The 26,885-nt window shown below is 41.1% G+C and overlaps 1 protein-coding gene across 3 annotated transcripts in view; it reads right to left on the bottom strand.

Moving 5' to 3' along the window:
• The window catches only part of Crppa (CDP-L-ribitol pyrophosphorylase A), a 234,378-nt gene extending 208,306 nt beyond the window's left edge, over positions 1–26,072 (bottom strand). For all 3 annotated transcript variants that reach the window (XM_050158666.1, XM_050158664.1, XM_050158665.1), the window contains exons 1-2: positions 25,673–26,072; positions 15,600–15,855 (exon numbers count right to left, since the gene is read on the bottom strand). In XM_050158666.1, the coding sequence (XP_050014623.1) occupies positions 15,600–15,855; positions 25,673–25,923 (507 nt within the window). In that variant the 5' untranslated portion in view covers positions 25,924–26,072. The remainder of the gene's footprint in view (positions 1–15,599; positions 15,856–25,672) is intronic.
• Between the last annotated feature and the right edge of the window lie 813 nt (positions 26,073–26,885).

The raw sequence follows: 26,885 nt of genomic DNA, 5'->3' as shown, positions 1-26,885 counted from the left end.
AATTGTTCTACACAACAGAAACAGAAGGAACATTGCCAAATTCTTTTTACAAGGCTACGATTTCCCTAATACAAAACCACGTAAAGACATTACTAAGAAAGAGAATTACAGACCAATCTCACTCATGAATATCAATGCAAAAAATCTTAAGAAAATACTGGCAAACCAAATGCAAGAACACACCATGACCAAGTAGGCTTCATCTTAGAGATGCAGGGATGGTTCAACATACAAAAATCTGTCAACGTAATCCAAGATATAAACAAACTGGAAAAAAAATACATGATCATCTCATTAGATACTGAAAAAGCCTTTGACAAAATACAACATCCTTTCATGATAAAGGTCTTGGAAAGAAACATACCTAAAACATAATAAAGACAATATACAGTAAGCCAACAGCCAGCACCAAACTAAATGGAGAAATGGTATGGAAAGTCCTTCTGTATATGTGTTGCTTTTATTAGTTAATGAATAAAGCTGCTTTCAGTCAATGGCTTAACAGAGTAAAGTCAGGTGGGAAATCCAAACAGAGATGTAGAGAGAGAGCGGGAGGAGTCAGAGAGGTACCATGAATCCACCATGGAGACAGCCACTCTGGAACCTTGCTGGTAAACCATGAGTCTTATGGTAAAATATAAAATAATAAGAGTGGGTTAATTTAAGATATAAGAGCTAGCCAATAAAGAGAGTAAGTTAATAGGTCAAGCATTGTTGTAACAATACAGTTTCTGTGTGGTTATTTTAGGTCAAGCAGCCTCCAACTACATAGAGAAACTCAAAATGATCCCACTAAAATTAGGAACAAAACAAAGTTATCTACTCTCTTCACAGAACTTGAAAGAATAATACTCAACTTCATATGGAAAAGCAAAAAACCCAGGATAGCCAAAACTATCATGTACAATAAAAAAAATTCTGGGGACATCACAATCCCTGGCTTCAAATTCTACTACAGAGATACAGGACTAAAAAAAAGCTTGGTATTGGCATAAAAACAGATAGGAGGTCCAATGGAACCAAATTGAAGACCCTGATATCAATTCACACACCTATGAATACCTGATTTTTGACAAGAAGCAAAGAATATCCAATGGAAAAAATAAAGTATATTCAACAAATGGTGCTGACATAACTGCATATCAACATATACAAGGATGAAAATGCATCCATATTTATGACCATGCACAAAACTCAAGTTCAAATGGATCAAAGACCTCAACATAAAGTCAACCACACTGAACCTCATAGAAGAGAAAATGGGAAGTACACTTGAATGCATTGGAACAGCAGATCACTTCCTAAATATAATCCCAGTAGCCTAGAAACTGAGAGAAATAATTAATAAATGGGACCTCCTGAATGAAACTGAGAAGCTTCTGTAAAACCAGGGAAATGGTCATTTTCTCCCTTCATTTATTAACTGATTAAAAAGCAACTGAATTCATTAATAGATACATAATCCACATATTGAAATGTAACTAAAACAAAAAGTGAATAGAGATAAAGGTGTCCGGAAATAAGGAAATGGCAATGGATGAGAACATGAATGTAACGGCCCATAAAGAAAAAATGCCTACAAGAAATATAAACCGTGCCTGCTTGTTCACTTTTCTCCTTCCAGCTTCTAGAAGGGACTAGAGAGCTAATAATTCTGACAATGGATTTCACTTTGTAACACATAGAGGACATGTGCATAATAATAATACATAGAAGGAAAGAAGGATTGAGTCATATGAAAACATGTCTGTTATGAAAACACTATAGAAATGTCAGTCTAATTTACAAAATATCCCTGTTTTACTTGATAGGCAAACACAGGTTCTTTTAATTCAGTATCAACTAATATTAGTAACTAATATTAACTGTCATCACACATTGCACATCACATGGCAAATATGTATGCATATCTATGTATGTACATAAGTAAATCAGAAAATGACTACAGAGTTAAAAAGGCAAGCAGTTTCCAGGAAGCTGGGAAAGGAATCTTGGAAGTGAAGTGACCTGGAAAGGCACGAGGGCTGAGGATGCAGAGTCAGGCCGCAAGGACAGAGCGACAGAATCCAGCAGTAGAGGTGAAAGTGAGGAACTAGTACAGAGAAACTCAGCAGATGATGGACAGTCAGAGAGGTGAACAGAAGAAAATCAGACAGCAATTAGAGTGGGCCACAAACCAAAGCACCTGAGGCAGTCATTCCTCTGACAGTCCCTTGATGCACATACTTGATCAATAATAGACCGATGGGGCTCCCACCATGCAGGGCCGAGTTTCCAGTTCTTCATGTATGGAGTCCAGACAAGGGATCTGTCACCTCGCCTCTCTCTACAGTGCCTACGAAACACTCAGGCATTCATATGTTTTCCCTGAACATATGAATGTGCTCATGTGTACCAATTACCCCATACCTCTGTGAACAGGACCTTTTCTACTCCCAGTAACAAGTTAATTATCAGTCTGTGCTGCACGAATAGTGCTGAGCAACCTTGTGTCAACCCAGATACACAGCCATCTTCTATGTTCAAAATGGAGTCAACAGCTGCTTGCAAAATGGTATCCCTCATAAGAAGGTGAAGTCTGAAAATCCAACATTTTACATAACAATGCAACAACTCGGAGTAGAGTACCTACAGTCTGCTCTCAACAATGCCTCTTAAGCTCAACAGAATGAGGTAGTAAAATCTGACTTCCACTAAAGTTTATATTGTAGGCCCAATAGACAACGCTAAGAAAATAACACTGTCCGGGTTAGGGTTCCTCTTGCTATGATGAAACACCATGACCAAAGCAACTTGGGGAGGAGAATTGTGAATTCATGCCAGGTTAGGCTACACAACTAAACTCTGACAAGAAGAAAAGAAAGAAAGAAGAAAGGAAGGAAGGAAGGAAGGAAGGAAGGAAGGAAGGAAGGATAAATGGAGGGAGAGAGAGAAAGAGAGAGGAAGGGAGAGAGAGAGAGAAGGGGGAAAGAAAGAAGGACAAATTCAGAGTTATTATGGTCAGAGTCTGTGCTCACTCAGTCTTAATAAAGCTCTCACTCCAAACCTCATTAAGTAAAGAGACAATTTCATAGAGAAAAGAAACAGAAAGATGCATTCATCATGAAGGAGTACAAACAGACCTAGCAATCGCCAAGTCTGCTTCCCAATCCTAACATGAGGATAAGGTTTACACAGCAAAACTAAGCAGTCCTATGGATCTGTCCAACACCAGTCCCTCAGCTCCTGTCTCTCAGGCATAAATCTTTCTCTAAGAAGCAAGTTCCTCCTTCGGCTCTCTCACCCATTACAAGATTCCTAGAGAAATTTCAATTTCTTGGGGCACATTGTTTTATTAGTTTGATAACCAAATGGAGGAATGCACACATCTCTTTAAAATATCTTCATTCTGCCAGATGGGCTTCAAAAATTGGTTCATTTAAATCTATGATACACTAAATATGACCGGATTAATAAACTAATCAAGAGGCAAAAACTGTCAAACCAGACTGTAAAAATCCAATTACATCTATCCATAAGGATGTATGATTAACATGTAAAGATACAAAGAGATTGAATTAAAAGATTTTAAAAGACTATACAAACTATGACCATAATAAAGGTAAACAACAATATATAATATATATAATGAAAACAGAAACTTTAGTAGAGACAAATAAGGCTATTTTTTTAGTTTAAAGGATAATATATCAAGAAAGTATAAGAACTGAACATATTAAGCCACCAATCCACAAAACTCCATGATGAAAACCTTCAATAATTGAAAAATCAACACTGTGAATTTATTGGCAACACTTTGACTAGTCTTCCATCAAAAGACTTGACAAAAACTAGAGTTATCTGAAAGGAGGGAACCTCAACTGAGAAAATGCCTCCATTAGATCCAGCTGTAGGCAGGCCTGTTGGGCATTTTCTTAATTAGTGATTGATGGGGGAGGGCCACTGTGTGTGATGCCATTCCTGGGCTGGTGGTCCTGGGTTCTATAGGAAAGCAGGCTGAGCAAGCCATGAGGAACAAGCCAGTAAGCAACTCCCCTCCATGACCTCTGCATCAGCTCCTGCCTCCAGGTTCCTGCCCTGTTTGAGTTCCTGTCCTGACTTCTTTCTCTGATTAACAGCAATATGAATGTATAAGCCAAATAACCAACCCTTTCCTTCCCAACTTCTTTTTGGCCATGGTGTTTTGTTGCAGCAATAGAAACTCTAACTAAGACAAAGACCTTCACTGAAGTCACATCAATTAGGCAGATCCACATGGAAATGAAAGCCTTAAAAAAGTGCTTTAAGCCACACAAGCCTTATTGAATGTGCCAACCAACAATAGCAAAATAAAAAAATGGAAAATTCTCCAAGGCAGACCATAAATAAGGCTGACCAGGAAAAAGACTGAAACTGATGGTGACTGCCATCACACATTGGTCTATAGCCACTCAGAGGGGTCTGGGAGACCCACAGAGGCTTCCAGCGGAGACACAGCAGCAGAGGGTACGCCTGCAGAACACACAGTATCTCCACAGCAATGGAAAAAAGTTCTCAGCGAAAGATGCTTTCAGAAGTGGACTCATGGGGCAGCACGTGGAGGAGAGAGAGGTGGCCCCAGTGACAGGCCCAGGAGCACAGCTCGCCACTGGACCTGTGTTGTCACAGCAGGGTATATTGATGCCCGTGTCCGTGTAGCTGCCTGCGCCTATACTGATGTCTGTGGTCTGTGCTGCCAATGCAAACCATGTTGAAGTCCATGATTAGTGCTGCAGCTAGGGTAGGGACCTGGTAGATGTCTGGGATCTGGGCTGCCACAGGAAAACTTGTTGATGTCCACCATCTGCGTTGTCACTGGAAGCTACGTGGGAGTCTATGATCTGTGCTGCCCCTGGGCTGGCTGTCATGGGCAGTGAAGTAACGCCAGCAACTCCGAAAACATTGCACCGCCAGCTGCTTCCCTCCGAGAGGACAGCCCTGTGGTCTTCACGCTGAGGCGTGGTGCTGACCTGGATGCCGCGGTAGCCCTTAGAGATTGCAGAGGATCACAAGAATCAGAAGATGAGAGAAGAGGGTGCCACGGTACATTCTGGAGAGCAATCTAGCCCCCAAAGTCGCTGCAATATTCCACAAAAACAGTAAGTTTTGCAGCTTAGAAGGAAGATGTCTTGAGGAGAAAGATGAAGGAAAAGCTCCAGAAAAGAAACTTGCAAGAGATAGTTGGCCCAAAATGCTCAAAAATCAAGCCAAAATAGAGAAGCCGTTCAGCCATCAATACCAAATGAAAATGTGAAGAATCTTTGAAATAACTGGGGTGGGGGCCCTAAAACAACAAAAGCACTTGGTGGTGTTTCACCTTCATTACCAGCTTGACAGACTTTAGAATTGCCATGGAAACACACCTCTGTGGACATCTACATGCTGTGTCTACAGGAAGGTTGAAGCCATCGTGGAAGATCCACCACGAGTGTGTTTAGGTGAAAAAGAGAGACAGACAGAATCTTACTCTGCTACCCCATAAAACACCACCAAACTAGATATGCAACAAAAGTCACAGAAGGAACACCTTGTCAATGGCTAAACTTGGAAAGAAAATATCCACTTTAATCCTAGTATTAGCAAATATTGCATTTGTGTGTTAATAAACCTTTTTCACTGAATCACTGGATAGAAGCATCCGTCCTGAGCATACTTCTCCCAACCTCATCTGAAGGCAAATCAGAGGACAGATATTCGAGCAAAGGTGGTTATAAATTTAGCAAAAGAAGAGCTTCCAGACCAGTATGTCACTTCCGCAGCATGATCAACAGAGTTTCATGGGCTTCCATGAAGTGACTTGGGTCTTTTGATTCAGCGTGATCAACAGAGTTTCGTGGGCTCCCACGGGGTGATTCGGGTCTCAGAGCTCATGGTTTCACTAAAGAACCCCTTTATCAGCTCTGCATTTAAAGCAACACAAAGGCTGTACTTCTGTAACAACATGGGCCCAGTCATCCAGGAGGCTCCTCATGTCAGATTGCTAGCCCCCGACCATAATCAAATACAAGTAATTCGTAACATTAATTCTGCTTATGTCAAATTTTCAAATACAGAATAAATTACTGTCAAGTGATTTTCTATCTCTGCCCCAAAATCCACACCAGGAACCCATGGCTTGGGGTTGGAAAGCTGAATGCTAACAAATATTTTTCCTAATGAGCACAAATGGAGCTAAGAGGATTACCACTGGACCAGTAATCACTGCTAACTATAGCCATATTGCATAAGCCCAAGATCACACACATACAGTCCCGCCAATATCTCCAGCTACACAGATGTCATTGTCTCCAAAGAAACAGTCTAAGTAACTCATTTTAAACTAGAAACTAGCTAAAAAATCAAGAATAATAAAATATTTCTTCCTATGTAAGAACAGATGTCTATGTGAAACTTCTGTTTCATAATACTCTGAAATTCCTTAAGGTGGTTTTCTTAACCCAATCAACAAACAAATTATCCAGAGCCATGTAGAAACTCTCATTACTGTCAATCACTCATTAGTTTAAGACAATTAGCCCTTTTAATAAATGTTAGTAATTTTGCTAAAGAGTAAAAAATTGTTAAAGAATAAAAAATTCGTTGTAAAAAATTGTTAAAGAATAAAAAAATTCGTTGTTATGTTAAAGAATAACAAACTAGTTATTTCTATAACGAACAAAGATAAGCACATATTACAATACTTTGAATTATGTTCTCCCCTACTTTGTGACTGCCATATCAGTGATCCTCATCTAGGGGCCAAGAAGCAAACAGGGAGGAGGCTAAGCATCCCATAGCACATGAGGCCACTCCTATACCCAAAATTTGCATAAAGCAGAAAGTCAGAGTTGAGAACCTCTGTGCAACAGACTTAAGTATAGAAAGAAACTAAGAGCCTGTTTGCAAGGGCAAAATTCCTGTTTTAAAACACTTGAACTCAAAATAAATAAGTAAATTAAAAATAAGTAAGTAAATAAATAAAAATAAAATGCTTGAAACTCGACCCAATATAGGCAACAAGTGCATGAAGCTTTTCTCTATGAGATTAAGACGTCAGGTGACCTGTCACCCAGTGGTAAGGACCCAGACAAGTAAATCTCTGACATAAATAAAATTTCCATAACTAGACAGAAAAAAAGTGCAGCGAGAGGTCAGTAGCCAAGCTCTGCTCTCACAAAACCTTGGCGGCATCTGGGGAGAAACACTGCAGAGGAGCAGGGAGGCCCAGTGTCAGGGAAAGAGGGGGAACAAGGGGTTATGTTTTAACACCCAGTGGCTCACACCACCAGTCAGTCAGACCTAGATAATCCTAAACATCCTCTAACTCCCATCTCCACCTCAGTGACTTGGATAGGACTTCGCTGTCTCTGATATTGACTATTATAGTAGTTTTCAAAGTAATTGTCTAATACGCAGCTCTAGACTACCACCACACCGTGGAAAATCATCTTCCTGACATCTCCATCTGGTACTATCATTTGGTATTGAAAGGGGACAGGGCAGGAGTCCATGCCTCCACCACTGTTATCAACTTCAAGGCCATCTCTAGAGAGGATTAAAATATTCTAACACAAATCTAAAGCATAGTCAAAGAAAAAGACAAATTCGAGGAGCTCTGCTGAGCTGGAGGCTGAAAACAAAAGATTTTGAAATCAAGAGAAAGGCCTGAGCATAGGAAATTTGGGAGATCTCAGTGTATTAACGGAAGCCCATGTCTGCACACAAATGTGTTGGGCACACAGAAGAAATAGTCCTTTTTCAAAAGGTTAACTGTGGCATGAGAAAAATCAAAAAGTTTAAGAACAAAGAATACAAATTTTCAATCTCCAGGGATTAGGGAAAGGCCTGCATTTAAGGGCATAGGAAATAAGGGCACCATGGAATTCTCTTAGGCATTGAAATGATCCTGTGCTTTGTAGTGGTGCTTTCAAGGGTCTGCACACGGTTTGTTGAGAAAATGGGTGGAGATTCCTGCCCTGGCTTGGGCTGCAGCAGACATCAGCAATAAGGGCCAGGGCCCTACCTACACTGGTTTTCTTGTAGCCATTCATGAAGGGCTGGATGGCATCTACTTATACAGTACAAGAACAGTACATCAGGAGAGCAGAATGCCCAGAGGCCAGCTAAGAGCCTTTTTGACAATTCTGGTGCCCAGTCAGGATGGCAAATGGTAACACGTGAACCTTGATGCTACATGTTGTTCTGATTGCCAACTGCTGGGCACCTAAGAAGGCCTTGGGTTCCTTATAGAGCCCCAGAGAAGCAGTCACCCTAACTGCCTTCAGAATAACAATTCCAGGCCAACAACAGGGGATCTCTTCAGCCCTCCTCTCCCAAGATACAAGCCGTTCTCTTTGACTTTCCAAGGACAAAATAGTTTTCTGGTAGTGTGAATGAAAAGGGCCCACCTAGGCTTACAGGAAGTGGAACTCTTAGAAAGTCAGCCTTGAAGGAGTAGATGCAGTCTTATTGAAAGAAGTGTGTCACAAGGGTGAGCTTTGAGCTTTCAAAGGCTCAAGCCAGGCCCAGTGTCCCTCTTAGAACTCACAGCTCCTCGTCCTGCGCCATGACTGCCCACATGCCGTAATGCTTTCCTCCATGACAACAGTGGAGTAAACCTATAAACCTTAAGCCAGCCCCAATTAAATGTTCCCCTTTATAAGAATTACTGTGGTTATAGCGTCTCTTCACAGCAATAGAACATTGGCTAAGATAATTGTACATTTCTAGAGTCAAAATCAAGTTTTTAACACACACTTCCGCATTTTTATATTTAATGGAGCATCCAATACCAAACAAACCAAAAGAAATCATGATCACACTAAAAAATGTGAATTTTACTTTAGGTTTTATTAAAAATAAACAATATAGGCATGAGTCAGGTTTCTCAGAGATCAGTAGTAGATTATGAAACAGAAATAAAATAAAGGAGCCCCAAAAAAGATGAGACGATGGTTTCCGAGAAGAGCAGACAGAAGGAGAGAGGAAAGAAATTACAGAAAATAGGGTCACAGATATCGAAAGAGCCACTCAAGAAGGGCGAGCTGGCTAACACGGCCAGGTATAAAACTGTTCATTGTGTTAGCTCCAGCTGGTACACTATGGAGTACAGTCCTCTGAGCAGCCACCATGTTACAGCTGGTACACTATGGAGTACAGTCCTCTGAGCAGCCACCATGTTACAGCTGGTACACTATGGAGTACAGTTCTCTGAGCAGCCACCATGTTACAGCTGGTACACTATGGAGTACAGTTCTCTGAGCAGCCACCATGTCAGTGTGGGCATCGCAGACTGAAGTGAGCAATCCCTGCAAGAATGCTCCTGAATCAGACAACAGTCCCAGGGGATGTTCAGACCATGTACTAGCCACAAATCCAGAATGCCCTCATGTCCTTACACAGGTCTCATAAAGCAGCACCCAAATCTCAGGGAAGCGCTACACTTACAATTCCAGGTTAGTCATAAGATCAGACCAACTCCCAAATGAAGGGCCATATCGGATATGGTCTGGAAAAATCTGGAATACAAAGTTTCCATGGATTCAGAACACATGACTTAGTACCTCAGTGTGTTTACAATAATCAGGCAAGTTTTCCCAGCTTCAGGGTCTACAGATTTCCTGCAGCTTCCTGACTGCATACTCATGACTCATTAAATTGATTCCCTGTGATTCAATTTTATCGGTAGCTCCCTCTTCACCTATGTGAAGGGAGGCCAGCACAAAGAAAGAATCCTCTAGTTGCATCACAGGCCTTTTCGGTGACCAAATTCCATCCCAAATTACCTCCTCTCTAATGAGCATCAGGTGTGATCCCAAGAACAGAAATTTAATTAAAAAAAACTATTAGTTAGAAAGTCCAAGTCTATAGATTCTTCCAAGAACTTGGAACAAATGTCAGTGAAATACTCTATTATAAAGCATACTATAAAAATAATTTTGTTTCTGAAACAGGAAGTCCCAAGATATTAAAAAGAATAGTTCTAGGAGAAGTCATATTGCTATGCCTTGGGAAATAAGCTGAGATATGGAAGTACACAGAGCAAATATGTATCTTGATTAGGAAAACTGTAATATACGCAAGTAAGCACAGAAACATCAAACATTTCTCTAAATGGAGGTTTCCTTCCCGATTGCAAGTTCCCAAATAAACACTCCGAGGCTTACTATTAATTATAATAATTTGTCCAATGGCTTAGGCATACTGCTGACTAGCTCTTACAATTAAATTAACCCATTTTACTAATCTGTGTATTACCAGATGGCTGTGGCTTAACAGTAATGTTCCAGCATCTTATTCCTTTGGCGGCTCATGGCATTTCCCTGACCCCACCTTCTTTCTCTCCATATCTCTACTTGGATTTCCCACCTGGGTCTATTCTGCCTGACCATTGGTCAAAACAGCTTTATTCTTCAACCAATAAAAGCAACACAAATTCATACGGGAAAAAAAATGCCACATCACTTTGCACCTAAAATCAAGAAGATGCATGAACAGGTTCCCACATCTCTTCCGGGGTTAAGTTTTGAAAACTGTACAATCCACAGTACGATTATCAATGCTTAGAGCATGCAGTAGCTGGACAGTACCAGTTCTTCTAATACCCAGCAGCCTGGCTGGCCCTGTACACATGAGTGCCGAGCATCTGGTAGACATCATCCTTTAGTATCCCGGCATACTTCCACTTGTAAGTATCCAACATCCCCTTGTAAGAAATCTTCGTTGCTTTTCACCAACATCTTAACTGTAGAACCATAAGATTACTTTATGTTTGGAAGAGATGGACATTTCTATTTTTGTCAAAATGGCATAAAAATTTTCTTTTAAAACCATTGCAATTGAAAAAAAAAACAAAACCAAGTCAGAATTTTACAAAAAGTTTTTTAAAAATATGACTGAGCCTATGTCAAAATTTCCTGGGAGTAACAAAGAAAATGGCCAGAAACAAAGGAAATAAGATTATAAAAATGCTTTGGGCTAATGGGGATATTTAAATTTAATATACAACAAAGAATGATAACATCCTGTGCCTGTGCCACTTGGTTAGGACAGGCTGACACAGGCTTACAAAGGACACAGCCCGTATTTAAAAGGTAGAACACCCAAGTAAAGGAAGGCCGCAAGCAAGACTGTCTTGGCTTTAGACCTATTCAGCAGGGGCTGCTGCTTCTGAAAAGTCCTCATAATCAGCTAGGCATATGTGGAGGAAGAGTTTGATTTAATGCTACCCAGCATCTACAAAACCGCAAGCCAAGAAACAATGCAACACTGCTTGAAGTTGGTAATGTGCTTGGATCTGCTGGCAGAAAGAACATAAATCCATGCTTCAAAAACGCACCCTCTCCCACGTCCATGGGATTCTCCCTGATAAAGTCCTGCCAAACAAGATCAGGACTTGTTCCTCGACATCTGTTGCAGCTCAAACTATAAGGCAATGGAGGAAACAAATCACGAGCAAAAGTGAGCAGAAAGAAAAGTTGGAGAGCTCCCAAGAAGCACAATTAGCTGCAATGTATAAATGGTTTAGATATTAAAGAGAAAAATGTAAAATCAAAACCAGAAAGGGGACTAATCACATTTGAAAACGGACTAGAAAGAACTGCAAAGAACGAAAAATATTAAATGGGTTCCTAACCAGGAGATTAGACACAGCTAAAAAGTGAATGAAATAGAAAACAGATCACCTAGGACTTGGCACCCAGAAAGCATGGAAACAGGAAAAAAGCTAGACATGAAGATGGGATAAAAGGACCTAGCATGCATATGCATCAGGAAAAGGAAAATACAGGCAGAGAAGAAATGTGGCAGAGAATAACCAGACAATGTTTTGGAACTTTCTAGAATAAAGATATGAATACAATTTCATAAAGGACAATAAACCCAAGTAAGGGAGGAAAGCAGCTCAGCCAAGCATTTCCTATAACTGAACAAGCATGAGGAATCTATAAACATGTCTTTAAATGCAGTGTACTGCAAGGGACTATCAACAGTGTACTTGTTAGCATCTTTTTTTTTTTTTTAAATAATGTATCTGTGTGGTTTGTGGACATGAGTCCAGCCACCTATCAGGCCAGAAGAGGACAGTGGATCTCCTGAAGCCTGAGCTACAGGTGTTGTTAGCCACAAGACATGAATGTGGTATGAGCTTTATTTCGGCAAGAGTAACAAATACATGCTTTTTCTGTTTTGTCTTTTAACTTTTATTCTTCTCTCACACATTACATTCAAACCACAGTTTCCCACTCCCTCCACCCTTCCCAGTCCCTCCTCCCATCTCCTCTCTTTCCCAAACCAACTCCTCCTCCAATTCCCTCACAAAGGAGCAGCCCTCCCAGAATATCCACAGAGCAGGTCCTAACAAGTTACAACAAGGCTGGGCACAAACCCTCATATCAAGGCTGGATAAGGCGACCCACTAAACCATCTCTCCATCTAAATTTATTTTACAGACTTATCAAAAAGAGAGGAAAAAGAAAACAGGAAAAAATGACAAAATCTATTTTTAAAAAAAAATGAAAAAAAATTCACTTAGTATTTTATACTCAAATTAACATTAATAGTAAGAAAGTAAGAATCTTGCCACTGGCCCTATAGAAGCCATCTTTCCTCCATGTGGAACTTGAGAATGTGGCCACACAGAAACCGCATGCTGGGGATACTCCCAAGCGTCTGTATGCAGCCACACTTATTCCTAGTTGTACCCCATCTCCATTAACAGTTTTTAAATGAAACTGGAATATAGGCAGCGGTGAGTGGGCAGGACTCAGGTCAGTCCTAACAATGGCAATATTTACCCCCTTTGAATAAACACAACTACTCTTGTCTCCACTACATTTGCATTTTCTAGATTCCACATCTAAGCTGGCAGGAAGTATTGTTTGTGTGTTACTGGGGTTCCTGGGGCAGTGTTACAGGCAGCTCTTTTGGAAACTTTGGCAGGAGTGTATCAGTGGAAAACCTGTTTCTGAGAGTGGACCCGCCCACCTTATCTCAATGAAGCCTTTAAGCTCGTCATCATTCTAAAACTTGCAAATAACCAGAGCAATGCTCAATAAACTTCACCTATAAATACGTAAATATGTTCTGTCTAGTGGGGTCTAAGTGACTCCTCCAGGAAGATCCCAGTTTTTCCTGTCTTTTAGTTTATGTAAGAATTGATTTTTATTGAATAGAAGTTTGTGTTTCTCTGAATTTAAACTTAAACCAACTATAACACCTAGTTAATCATTAATGAACTGAGGAAAGTCCTTAGTACTCAGATCCAGGTAAAACTCATGAACTTTACCATTCATGAAAATCATCTTTTCCTATCCATAAAAACCAACACAATGTCTCCAAATGAAACTATATTTCTTATGTCCTTTTTCAACATAAATGCCATAAAGTTTTGGTTTTGAATCATGCTTTCAAATGTAATTAGGAAGGTGTCCAGATTTCATTAAAAATCCAAGTTGTTGATTTTAAGATACAAATGTGATTGAATTTTAAAATAGGTTGATTCGCAATTTAAGAAAGTGACAGTTTAATAAGAATTGCCACAAATGTCAATGAAAAATAACACAGCTCTCACCTCAATAGGAATAAAAGAGAATTTATTCTGGATCCAAACTCAAGTGAACATAGCCTGTGAACACCAATTTAGGTTACTCTAAATTTCACGTTCCACTGTGGAAGCAGTCTCATGAAGTTTTATAGTCACAAAACAGAGAGTGTAATAAATCTAGACACTTTCGAACGCATTGATACGAAAGGCAGCTCAGCCAAGCTACGTTTGTTGAAGAAAGAGCCAAAAGCCTGAAAGAAGAAACCAGCTGAATTGCCCAGAAGAGACTGAGACCAAATCAGAGACCTAGAAAAAGACCCTGTCTCCAACCTGCTGAGCTGCTGCAGGCTGTACAGTGTTTCCAGCTAGTGTGAGTACCACCCATGCTGCAGCAAGCTTTCAGTGATGCAGCCGTCTAAGACTTTCTACACCAGTGTGTTTACCCAACCACATTCTTGTAAATAACACCAATTAAACTCCTTGGCTCATCAAGTTAGACGTAGGTAGTACCTTTACTTTAACCTGTCCTTGGTTCGCTATCCAGGGTGAGTCTCCTTGGCTCATCAAGTCGGATGTAGGTAGTACCTTTACTTTAACTTGTCATTGGTTCCCTATCCGGGGTGAGTCTCCCCAGGAACTGTGTCACACAATGTTTTTTCTCTGTCTCAAATTTAGAATGGAAACTTAAGTTTTGGATCTGTGCCCATATTTACAGACATGTACCTGGTAAGAACAGGAAAAAGTAAAGACACTCTACACATAGCAATAGGCATTGTCCCAGCCTGTGTTTACCTAGGAGATGCAGCAAGGAAAACAATCTCGTTATCTTCAAATGCTTTCCTTTATGCAATCCAAAAGTCGTGTGTGGCTATTGACTCTAGAAAATAAGCCATTTCTGAAAGATTCATGCACAGGTTTTGTTAAGTGTGTGTATCTGGACTTCGGCTAGATTTCTATGCATTTTGGAAATACAACTGCTTATGAATTTATCTCATTAAAGTTCCACTTATGGATATATATTTAGAAACTTCATTATATAAAAAAAACTATTGTGGGACAATGGTCATGTACCTTTATTGATTTGTCACTTGCACTGGTTTAATAAAATGCTGATAGGTCAGTAGCCAGGCAGGAAGTATAGGTGGGGCCACCAGAACAGGAGAATTCTGGGAAGAGGAAAGGCTCAGTCTGCAGTTGTCACCCAGACATAGAGGAAGAAAGATGACAATGCCTCACTGATAAAAGGTACCAAGACACATGACTAACACAGACAAAAATTATGGGTTAATTTAAGATGTAAGGGTTAATAAGAAGCCTGGGCTAACAGGTCAACCAGTTTAATTAATGTGGACCTCTGTGTGTTTCTTTGGGACTGAACAGCTGCAGGGCCAGGCATAACAGAAACCTCTATCAAAACAAAACTTTTAAGTAAATAAACCATCACACACCAAAATTAACCAGCCCTAAAATCTATACAACTTAAATTATATACAGCTAGAATTGGCATTGAAAAAGAAACTGTGAAACTGCATATTAATTTGACATTTTTAGTATTGAATATGTTTATATAATCATTCACCATAAAAAAAAAAAAACAAAGAATTCAGAACAGAATTATAACTAGAAAAATAATGAGCTTTATGTCCTTTTTCACAATTCATGCCCATTACCTCCAATGTCAGGAATAAATAAATCTCAGACTCTCTCATATGTGGCATCTAGCCAGTGGTGTATGTATATACGTAAACAAATACACATGTTGGTACATATCGCATGAAGAGAAAGAGAAAAGCTAACTGTGAGAGGATAAGGAAGGAGTAAATGAGTGTAACAGGCATATATTTTAATGGCATCATTAGTGAATCCTCCAAATTGCTTGTATCACAACATCATAAAGGACATAACAAAAACAGATCAAGAATCACAGCATACAGTGAGAAGACTTAAAGTAATGTCTTCAGGTCACTGTACCCACTTAGGGACCATTAAACACAGCTCTACCAAAACAAAGTAACCACGGCACCATGTGGGCCCCTCATCCATCCCCAGTGTCACTCACCCCATGTTCCTTAGCTGCTGTGACAACTCTCAGGAGAATGTCTTCCTCGACAAAAGGTCTCACGGCATCGTGGATGATCACAACGTCTGGCTGGTCTTCTGCCAGGGCTTTCAGGCCATTAAAAATTGACCTGTGGCGTGTGGCTCCGGCCTCGGCTAAGGAGATGCGCTTATGCCCATACCTCTGGATGATGCTCCTCATTGCTTCCATGTTCTCCGCTGTCACGGCCACAACAATGTCCTTTATCCAGCAAACTCTACAAGGAAAGCATGTGTGCGTTTAATATAAGTGGACTCTAAGGTTCATAAAGGAAAACGGAACTCCAGTATAAATAGTATCAGTCCACATAGGGAGATTATACCCGAAAGCTCAGCTGTCATACATTTTGGTTAGGTCTAGGAGTCACTAAGCATTTCACACTATCAATCGAGGTGATTTTTTTCACACTATGTATCTTACATGGCATGGTACATAAAGTATGCTATACTACATAAGACATACATTAGATTTTTTTTCACTTCAATTAAATTTGAACAAATGGTGTATCTGTAAATTGTCTGAGAAAACACACAAAAGAATATGCTTTAAAATGCATATTTTCCTTATTATTTTCTCCCACAGTGGAAGAACTCAATACTACCAAGTTCTGTCGGCCGAATATCTCAAGATGCTCCAGGAGCTGCAACCAACCACTCAACTATGAAAACTAAAAACTGGACCTCACTCACACCGCCCGCACCCAGATTAATCACGGTCCACACTACCTGGCTCTGGCTCTGGCTCTGGAATCAGCAAGTTTCACAAGCTTATGGATACTAGTGCTAGCCAGCAAATGACGCTAGGGACCTGCATGTCCCAATGCCCCAAACCGGGACAAAGGCCTCTGACCCACAGAATCACTTAAATTTTCTAATATTTTATATGCCAAAAACAAAAAAAAGCCATTTAAACTAAGAGAAATTAAAGCTATAAGCCAATGAAATTCTATACATTCATGCTAGAATAGTTAAGTCCTGAAAATGGATCACGTATCAAATCACAGATAACAAGAAAAGCACTTAACATGCATTTTGCACTTCTCTTATTTAACTTGTATGATAGTTGTGTAATACTGGTACTCCGTCTCTGACAGAGGCATTATTCAGAAAACATTTATATGATAATTAGTATGATATACTTCTATAATTTATGTAACAGATGTAGTATACCTCTATATTTCTATTTCATTCAAAATTAATAAAGACAGAAAAATACCACTTTTTTCATTGACAATTCAATATGACTTTGTTGTTTTGGGAGATTTGTTTTTTCTTTTGTTTTGTTTTGTGTGGTTTTTATTTGTTTTGTTTTATTTAATTCATCTTCTGGAGTATAGGTCCCATGGCAACACTTATCAGTCTTGCTTTAAAAAAAAAAAAAAACTCTTATCAAAGTGTTTATTGAACAAATAAACTGCCCATACTGTAATGTCTTCCGACACTTATGGGCTGGTTTCCTTGATTTTCCACTTAGATCTTAAGTAAAAGCTACTCTATTACTTCCATATTTTGTCAGACATCTCAAAATGACTTCACTGATGAAAGTGATGCAGTGGAGTGGAATCCCCAAGAGCGATCTGCAGTCCTTACAAGGGATAAGGACTCCAGAACTAGATCACCTACAAACTGTTCCTTGGTTTGTTTAGCCCATCCCCCACACCAGTCTCATTCTTCACAACTCTAGAACCTACCCTATCTTAGGAGTGTGGAAATCGTCCTGTTCACAAAGACTACAGCAACTGGCAAGTTACCACTCTTCAGTCTCTCCTCACTGTGGAATTCTGAAAGGGTCTGGCTCAGGGCTCAGCTCCCACAGCTGTGATCCATTGTTCTTTCCTGTAATCGCCTATGTCCAGTACTTAATGCAATTCTTAATGTTTCCTCATCTTATCCCAACACAATCTATTCTTGCTGCTTCTGGGTGATCCCTCTCACATTCAAACCCTGGGGCCATGTTGCTGGCTCTTGTCCAGGCCTTTTGTAGACCTTACTGCCTCCTCCCAGTCCCAAAACACACAGGTGTCCCCTCTGCCATAACCCTTTTACTTTCTGCCTAGCTGCTTCCTGAATGGAAAGTAATGTGTAAGGGTCCAAAGTGCCCCCACTGGCTTACAGATTTGAACATTTGGCACCCAGCTGATAGTGCTATTTCAAGATAGCATGGGACCTTTAGGGCAAGCGGAATGGCTAGTATTAGTAGGTCACCACACCTTTGAAAGTTAAAACCAAGCCAGCATCCAGGCTACATTCTCTGCTTCCAGGTTAACCCTGCTGACTCATTTCCACTGCCTTTCCCACTGTAACAGGCTGCATCCCCTGCAAATGTAAGCTTTCCCTCTCTTAAGATGATCCTCTCACAGTGAAGGGAAAAACAATTTAGAGGGAACACGTCCTCCTACAGGCATGCCTCTGTGTTGCTCCTGTTTCTCCACATCGCTTTCCTCGCTCTCTTAGCCTACTAACCCAAATCTTAGCTCCCCTTGCTCCACAGCTGCAAACACAATCCAGTCCAGGAAACTTCCTTTGACTACAAAGCTGGGTACAGCCTCCTTACCTTCCACTTCTGAAAGACTCATCCACGAAGATTATTGAGACCATGATGCTGCGGTCAGGATTGTTCTATCTTCCTCAATAGGCTGCCAGTTCTCAGAAAGACTGCATCCCAGAACTTAGCACGTATTTTACTTTCAATAATATTAGTTATAGAAACAGCTAAAAATGTGTAATCTTTGTTAGCGTCTGTGGACTGTGATAAGAATTTTACATACACTATCTCAATACTCAGCTCTTTGGGCAAAAAATGCTACAGTCTCTATTTTACTCTTGAAGACACAAAGATAATGACCTACCCATAACCACACCAGGAGAAAATGAAGGGGCTGGGCTAAACCCAATCTGACTTTGGAGTTTACCCCAATAACCTTTATGCCCAGCTTTAAAATGTCTTAAATCACTGTTTTTCAAAGTGTGCATTCCATGGGACCTTCCTATTAAGTTAAACATAGTATTATTGATTAGGTCAAATAAAAATAAGAATATAATGTATAGCATGAAATGAAGAAAAGTCCCTGAAAAAAGTGATAATTTAGAAAACATTACTCAAAACCACTCAAAAGGTAGTAAGCTTACTATGATATTTTGTTCAACAACCCAGGATAAACCCAGAACCTGGCAAGCTTTTGTAAGAACTGTTTGTATTTCAAAGGATTTATTCACATTCTTTTCAAGACATAGAATTAATTTTTAATTCTGTAAAACACTGTAAAAGACCTTAAGTACCTCACACAGTGCATGCTGAGTAAATACTTAATGAATAGAAGCATCTGGTCTACCTCTGAGCTGAAAACAAGTCCACACCAAACCCCGGCAGCCTGATTCTATCAAATCCAAATGATTATTTCCTTCCTAGCACATTCCATAACAGATATAAACCTAGCCCCGGGCTCCATAACACCTACAGACATTTTGAGGAGGAAATATAATATCTCAGAAGTTATTTTCTCCAGGAATAACAAATGTTACAAGCATACTCTGCTGAGATGGTTTAATAAAACCAGTTGAAAACAGAACAGGTACACAAATTCTTATTTAAAAACCCGGGGGAAATCAAGCCCCTTTAACACCTACCTCTAAAACACTCATCCAGGCTGCCGAAATCGAGCCTTAAAGGGACAATGGCAGCTGCTGCTCCCCAACATGCTCGCCTTGATGGAAACTTAACTCTGGATTGCACTGTAGCCACTGTTTACGGATTCCCACTTTTCCATGCCCATATTGAAGATTTAGGATAAAATACTGAGTTACTGAGGCAGACTGGCTGCTAATCCCTTATCAACAGAATCCTCTAGCTCTGTGAGCCTTGGAACCACTGGTCTTGGCCAGGCTTTGAAGGAGTCTCCACCATATAAACAAACTGAAAAAATTAAAACCACATGATCATCTCATTAGATGCTGAAAAACTCTTCAACAAAATACATCATCCCTTCATTATAAAGGTCTTGGAGAGAGCAGGGATACAAGGAACATACCTAAGCATAATAAAGGCAATATACAGCAAGCCAACAGCCAACATCAAACTAAATGGAGAGAAACTCACAGCGATCCCACTGAAATCAGGAACAACACAAGGTTGTCCACTCACTCCATATCTATTCAATATAGTTCCTGAGTTCCTAGCTAGAGCAACAAGACAACAAAAGGAGATCAAGGGGCTACAAATCAGAAAAGAAGAAGTCAAACTCTTACTATTTGCTGATGATATGATAGTTTACATAAGCAACCCTAAAGATTCTACCAAGGAACTTCTACAATTCATAAACACTTTCAGTAATGTAGCAGGATACAAGATTAACTCAAAAAATCAGAAGCCCTCCTGTACACAGATGATAAATGGGCTGAGAAAGAAATCAGAGAAACATCACCCTTCACAATAGCCACAAAATATCTGAGTAACTCTAACCAAACAAGTGGAAGGCTTGCATGACAAAAACTTTAAGTCTTTGAAGAAAGAAATTGAAGAAGACACAAGAAAATGGAAAGATCTCCCATGCTCTTGGATAGGTAGAATTAACATAGTAAAAATGCCAATCTTACCAAAAGCAATCTACAGATTCAGTGCAAAGCCCGTCAAAATCCCAGCAAAATTCTTCACAGACCTCGAAAGAACAGTACTCAACTTCATATGGAAAAGCAAAAAACCCAGAATAGCCAAAACAATCCTGTGCAATAAAAGAACTTCTCGAAGCATCACAATCGCTGACTTCAAATTCTACTACAGAGATACAATACTGAAAACAGCCTGGTATTGGCATGAGAACAGACATGAGGTCCAATGGAACTGAATTGACGACATGGATGTTAATCCAAACACTTTCAAACACCTGATTTTTGACAAAGAAGCAAAAAATATCAAATGGAAAAAAGAAAGCATATTTAACAAATGATGCAGACATAACTGGATGTCAACATGTAGAAGAATGAAAATAGACCCATATCTATCACCATGCACAAAACTCAAGTCCAAAAGGATCACACTGAACCTCATAGAAGAGAAAGTAGGAAGTACACGTGAATGCATTGGCACAGGAGAACACGTCCTAAATACAATCCAAGTAGCACAGATACTAAGAGAAACAATTGATAAATGGGACTTCCTGAAACTGAGAAGCTTTGGTAAAGCAAAGGTCACAGTCAACAAGACAAAACAGTAGCCTGCAGAATGGGAAAAGATCTTCACCAACTCCATATTGGACAGATGGCTGATCTCCAAAATATACAAAGAACTCAAGAAAATGGCCATCAGAAAAACAAATAATCCAATAAGAAAAAGAAAAAAAAACCATGGAGTACAGACCTAAACAGAGAACTCTCAACAGAGGAATCTAAAATGGCTGAAAGACACTTAAGGAAATGCTCAACATCCTTAGTCATCAGAGAAATGCAAATCAAAACAATTCTGAGATTCCATCTTATACCTGTAAGAATGGCCAAGATCAAAAACACTGATGACAACTTATGCTAGAGAGGTTGTGGGGTAAAGGGAACACTTCTGCATTGCTGGTGGGAATGCAAGCTGGTCCAACCCCTTTGGATGTCAGTGTGGCAATTTCTCAGAAAATTAGGAAGCAACCTTCCTCAAGACATAGTAATACCACTTTGGGGTATATATCTAAAGGATACTCAACTGTGCCACAAGGACATATGCTCAACTATGTCCATAGCAGCATTGTTTGTAAAGCCAGAACCTGGAAACAACCTAAATGCCCCTCAACCATAGAATGGATAAGGAAAATGTGGTACATTTACACAATGGAGTACTACACAGCAGAAAAAAACAACATCTTGAAATTTGCAGGCAAATAGATGAAGCTAGAAAACATCATTTTGAGTGAGGTAACCCAGACCCAACAAGACAATTATCATATGTACTCACTCATAAGTGGTTTTTTAAACATAAAGAAAGCCCACCTACAAATCACAATCCCAGAGAACCTAGACAACAATGAGGACACTGAGACAGACATACATGGGAAGTAGAAAAAGACAAGATCTCCTGAGTAAATTGGGAGCATGGGGACCTTAGGAAAGGGTTGAACGGGAGGGTAGAGGCAGGGAGGGGAGCAGAGAAAAATGTAGTGTTCAGTAATACTCAATAAAAAAAAAAAGGGAGTCTCCAAGGCAAGACAATGCAGAGCTCTAATTGAATACAAGACACAAATACAACAGCTTTACTAATTTCCTTCACTTGGACATGACCTTAGTAAACCAAATTGCTCTACTTTACCATTCAACTAAGAGTATGGTAAGCACCTTTCTCTTTCTGAATCACTAATCACTGGGATCAATACCACCTCCTAAACATTTCTCACATCCTGTCTCTCCCATTCTTATGATCTCGATTTAACTTGAATGACCAATATTGCTCATTTAGAGAAACACTCGTGAAATCCTCATCTGTTCTGCTCAGCAGAATTTGCAATGGACTAAAGCAATATTATAGACCAGGACAACTGTGTGTGTGGTTGAGATCCACAGCCAAATGACAACATTTTGATAAGCATGAACCACATCGAGGAACAAGTTCTCTTAAGCAGAGACTTCCACCTAACAGGGCTGAAGAAACCACAAAAGCTTCAGGGCAAGTGAGGTCAAAGCAGATCTGATGGGGCCGCCCAGCCCCACTCATCAAGAAAAGCATGGCTTAGATTCACGTGTCTGTTCCTATATAGTCAAAATCTTGTATTCCATACTAACCAACACTTCTAAAATCTCTAAAAAGAAATCAGATTACTGGTAAGAAGTTTTATTTCTATGGCCACCCTAGTCACCAACCCCACATTTCATATCTTAACAACAATAACAATAATAAAAAAAAACAAACCTTGACCCCTCTGTGACCCAGCCAGCTGCAGGTTTTTCCCAGCTAACTTCGGTCCCTGCCAAGATTAAACAGGTATTGATAAAGCTGTCACACAGTGGAGTAAAAGAAACAGGCTCCAGCCCTGAGCTAAAGTTCATTAAACTGTCAACTCCACATTGTAACCCCTCAAACAAAGAGTCCATAAGGCAAGCATCACCTGCCTCTCCTTTCTCAGAGTGAGCAGCAGCAGTCTTCTCCTCAGATGCCACACTATGCTGTCTACTGGTGTAGGAGGTTCTGAAGAGGTTCCTTATGGAGTTTGCTAGCCATTTGGGCAAAAAACTGCTCTTGCCTGGACTGCTAAACTGGACATGCAAGATCCACATTAAAAAAAAAAAAAAAAAAAGACTGTTAAACCTGCCTAAAGGTAAGATGATTCTTCAGGGTTCCTGCTTCATAAAAGAGTTTGCAAGACAATCTGCAGTACACAAAAAAAGTGACTGACAAACTGCCAATATAGGCAGAACTATCTTTAAAATTTCCTTCTTCATATAAAAGTCTGCTGGATACTATGGGCCAATAGGCTAACAATGGATGCCCCAATGGTACAAAAAACCTTGGGTGACTATCCAAGTAGCAAGATGTCTCTGTCAATTTTGGAGTTTTAAAAGTTGCTTACAATGTACTTTCTGTTTAGTCAAGTAATATTATATCCTTCTAGAGTCTTTAATGGAGTTAAAAATAGATAAATAGTTATAGTTCTCCTTAGTTACGATAAAAGATAAACTAAACATAAGTATTATAACTGTAATTCTTATTTGATACCTGTTTTGTTATATGTAATTTTACTATGTTAAAGTTAAAGCCTTCCTTTTTTGTTTAAACAGAAAAGGGGAAATGGTGTAGGAGGTTCTTCTGTTCGTGTGTTGCTTCCATTGGTTAATGAACAAAGAAACTGCTTTGGGCCTGATAGGGCAGTACTTAGGTAGGCAGAGAAGACAGAACTGAATTTTGGGAGGAAGAAAGCAGAGTCAGAGAGACACCATGGATCTTCTGCCTGAGATGGATGCTGTTTAGAATCTTGCCGGTAGCCACAGTCACGAGGCGATACACAGATTAATAGTAATGGCTTAAATTAAGATGTAAGAGTTAGCCAATAAGAAGTTAGAGCTAATGGCCAAGCAATGTTTTAATGAATACAGTTTTTGTGTGGTTATTTTGGGTGTAAGATAGCCGGGTAGCAGGGACAAAGGGCCCTCTCCATACAGCAGTCTACTGCTTCCTTCTGAACAATCCCAACCAGCCCCAATGCAAATGGAGCTGCTCCATTGTGGGAACTGCTCTACTGTCCCTTCTGTGGGCCCCTGACTGTGAGGGACAAAACCATTTCAAGCTCAGATCCAGGAAGAACATTTTTCTAAACAGTAAAATTGGGATACGTGTGTTAATGAACTGAGCCAAGCCTCCTATCAGAACTTCACAGCCCTGAAATAATATTTTTGTCACGTGGCTTCTTGAAACAAAATTTCTTCACAGAAACTCTTGTCACAAAGCAATAATCACATGAGGGACTAAGATTCCCAATCTCATGTCCTTGTTAATCAAATGAAAAATTAATCAAAGTTCCGTGAGTTATAATTTATAACTGTTATAATTTATCCCAATTTCCCGAGAAGACTATTCAGATTTCAGACTGCTGTTATCAAGTAAGGAAAATGGAAAACAAGTGTTCTTTCACCATATTTTCCACAATATTTTATATTATTTGTATTTTATATTATATTTCATAATGTTTTGCAAACATTATTGTACATTAAAATATTTAATTGTTAGTGTTCACCTCTCTCAGGCTACCATGGTACATGCAAAAAAGCAAATTAATACAAAGCATTTTGCATGTAAAGAGATAGTAAATGGAAAAAAAAAATCTACTACTCCCTCCATATAACTACCAAGCAAGGATCCTCTGGCAGTGGGCACTGCAAGCCATCCACTGCAAACCATTCCATTGTCAGCATGAATGTTACGTTCATTGAGAGCCATCCCATGCCCAGTATGGATGCTGCATCCACTGCAAACCATCCCATGGCCAGCATGGATACTATGTCCATTGAGAGCCATCCCAGGGCCAGCATGAATGCTGCATCCATTGCAAACCATCCCATTGCTAGCATGAATGCTACGTCCATTGTGAGCCATCCCATGGAGGGCATGGATGTGGTACTAGTGCCCTGTAGGTGTGTGGTATTGACAGGATGGCTGAATGAAGCAACCTCCATACTATAAGAGGAATAAAAGCCACAGGCAGCGGTGGTAACTGGAATCATTTCCAGGTCTGACTGAGTTTCCGATGTAACCCCCGGCCTGATTACATTAATCAAGGATGATTGCGGCTCCTTACACTTCCATTTGCTAAATGCCAATAATCAGAAAGTAAAATAATCGTATGAGCAATAGCTTTGTCTTTTTGGCTTTCTGAAGTGTGTTGGGGACGGGAGAGAGGGTTGCTCCTCAGTAGAAAAACGCCAAGGACGACAGCGGTTTCTATCGAAGCCCTCTAGCTTGAAATGTAACCCGTCACTTAGGTTCCTACCTGACTTCAGGAGTAAAGACCTAGCAGAACTGGAGGCCTCTGTACTGCTGTCGACTCCTACCCTCCCAGCCTCACCTTAGCTCCATCACAGAACCACACAAGTAACGCATCCCTTCTTCCCATCTCACCAGGTCCTGGGGCCTTTCAGACACTGCTCACTGTTTCTGGAACTAATCACGTCCTTCTCTTTTCTAGGGCCTCAACCTCACCCTCCAATCCCCTCCTGCTATTAAAAGCCTGGCATTAACCCTGCTCTTCTCTCTACTGCCCGGTATTTGGCCAGGTCCATCTCCCAGGTAAAAAAAAAATAAATAAATAAAAATAAAAAAAATCACCCAGAGAAAAAACCGTGCCTGCTCAGGAAACCGGAGGCGCGCCGGGGCCACTCGGGCGCACGCATGCGCGGTGGCTGTGCGCGCCAGGCTCTCCTAGAGCCGCTGTCCCTGCGGCCCCCGGGCCAGCGCAGGAACCGAAAGTCCCTGGGCCCCTGCGCCCTGCTCGCCCCCGAGCCGGGCCGGGCCGGGCGCTCGCCCCTCGCTGCCTGCTGGGTGGGCTCTGGGGAGCGGGTGCCAGCGCCAGTTACCTCTCCAGGGCCTGCAGGGTGTAGCTGATGAGCGGCCTCTCCAGCACGCGGCAGAACTGCTTCGGGGTGCGGACGCCCATCCTCTCCCCGCAGCCCCCGGCCGGCAGCACGGCGGCCACGGTTCCAGGGCGACTCCCGGGCTCGGCCCCAACGCCAGACGGCAGGGACGCTGGAAACGCTGAGCCCGCTCCGGGCGAGCCGCTCACGCAAATCCCCGGCTCGGCGGGCCTGCTGAGCGGCCCGGGCTCCATGACAGGAGCAGAGAGCGCTGGAGCCCGCGGTGCAGGCGGGAACCGGGAGCGGGCGCCAGCAGCAGCCCAGGGCCGCGATCGCGGATCGGCGTGGGAGACGAGAGGTGTCCAGAGGACGCGGGAAAGTGGCCCCAAGTGCTGATCCCAGCGGGAATGGCCGAGCTGTCCTCCCGCCCGGGCCCAGCGCCCCAGGCAATGCTTTCTCTTCCTGCTCGTCCCTCTCTCCCTCCGGGCAGGCCCAGCTGAGGCTGCGGTGGCAGTCCTTACACAGTTTAGGGTCACACACACGCAGCTGTGCACGACACAGTCACGGTCCCCATTCTTGATAAGTGGGAAAGATTTGTATTCACGTTACAGTACAGACCCAGATGCATGCACCTCGGTTATATGAATTTCGCAGATGCACTCTGAGCAGGTGAATAGGATAGGAGAAGTTTAGAATACAGAGTTGACTTCCAAACCTGCCTGCACGTTGGAAACACCAAGTAGAGTGTCCCTGAACCCTGTGTTCCATGCTCAAAATTGGGGATCTGATGGGTCTACTGGACAGCCTGGGCTTTCAGCATTGCACAGGTGATCCTGTTGAGCAAGTGCGTTTGTTGTGACCAGGGGATGACAGCAATCACAGTAATTGCTGAATAATGAACACACATCCCACGCTAACAGATAAAACCCTAGTGGCTGCATTCATTGACAGGGAAATACAAATGCTGAGTAACTTGTGTAAGACAGCGCAGTCGATGGCAAGGCAGCCATAAACCCTTGATTTAGAGGTGCAGCCAACGTTGAGAAATTCCAGGCCTGCTCCGCATCTTGCCCTTATTTAGTCCTGCCTTTCTGGAAAGTGTTGATGAAATATAATGGCATGCCAACGACTATTGTATTCAGGATCTGAGAAGTAAAATTCATGAGCGCAACGCCTAGCTTTGTTTGTGGTTTGGGTTGCATGCCCAGCTTCAGGA

The sequence above is a fragment of the Alexandromys fortis genome, unplaced genomic scaffold, assembly GCF_014885135.2.
Source record: "Alexandromys fortis isolate MF-2015 unplaced genomic scaffold, M_Fortis_MF-2015_v1.1 scaffold_101, whole genome shotgun sequence".
Taxonomy (NCBI): Eukaryota; Metazoa; Chordata; class Mammalia; order Rodentia; family Cricetidae; genus Alexandromys; species Alexandromys fortis.
Note: the sequence above shows the minus strand (reverse complement) of the source record. Positions and strands in the feature narration are given on the sequence as shown.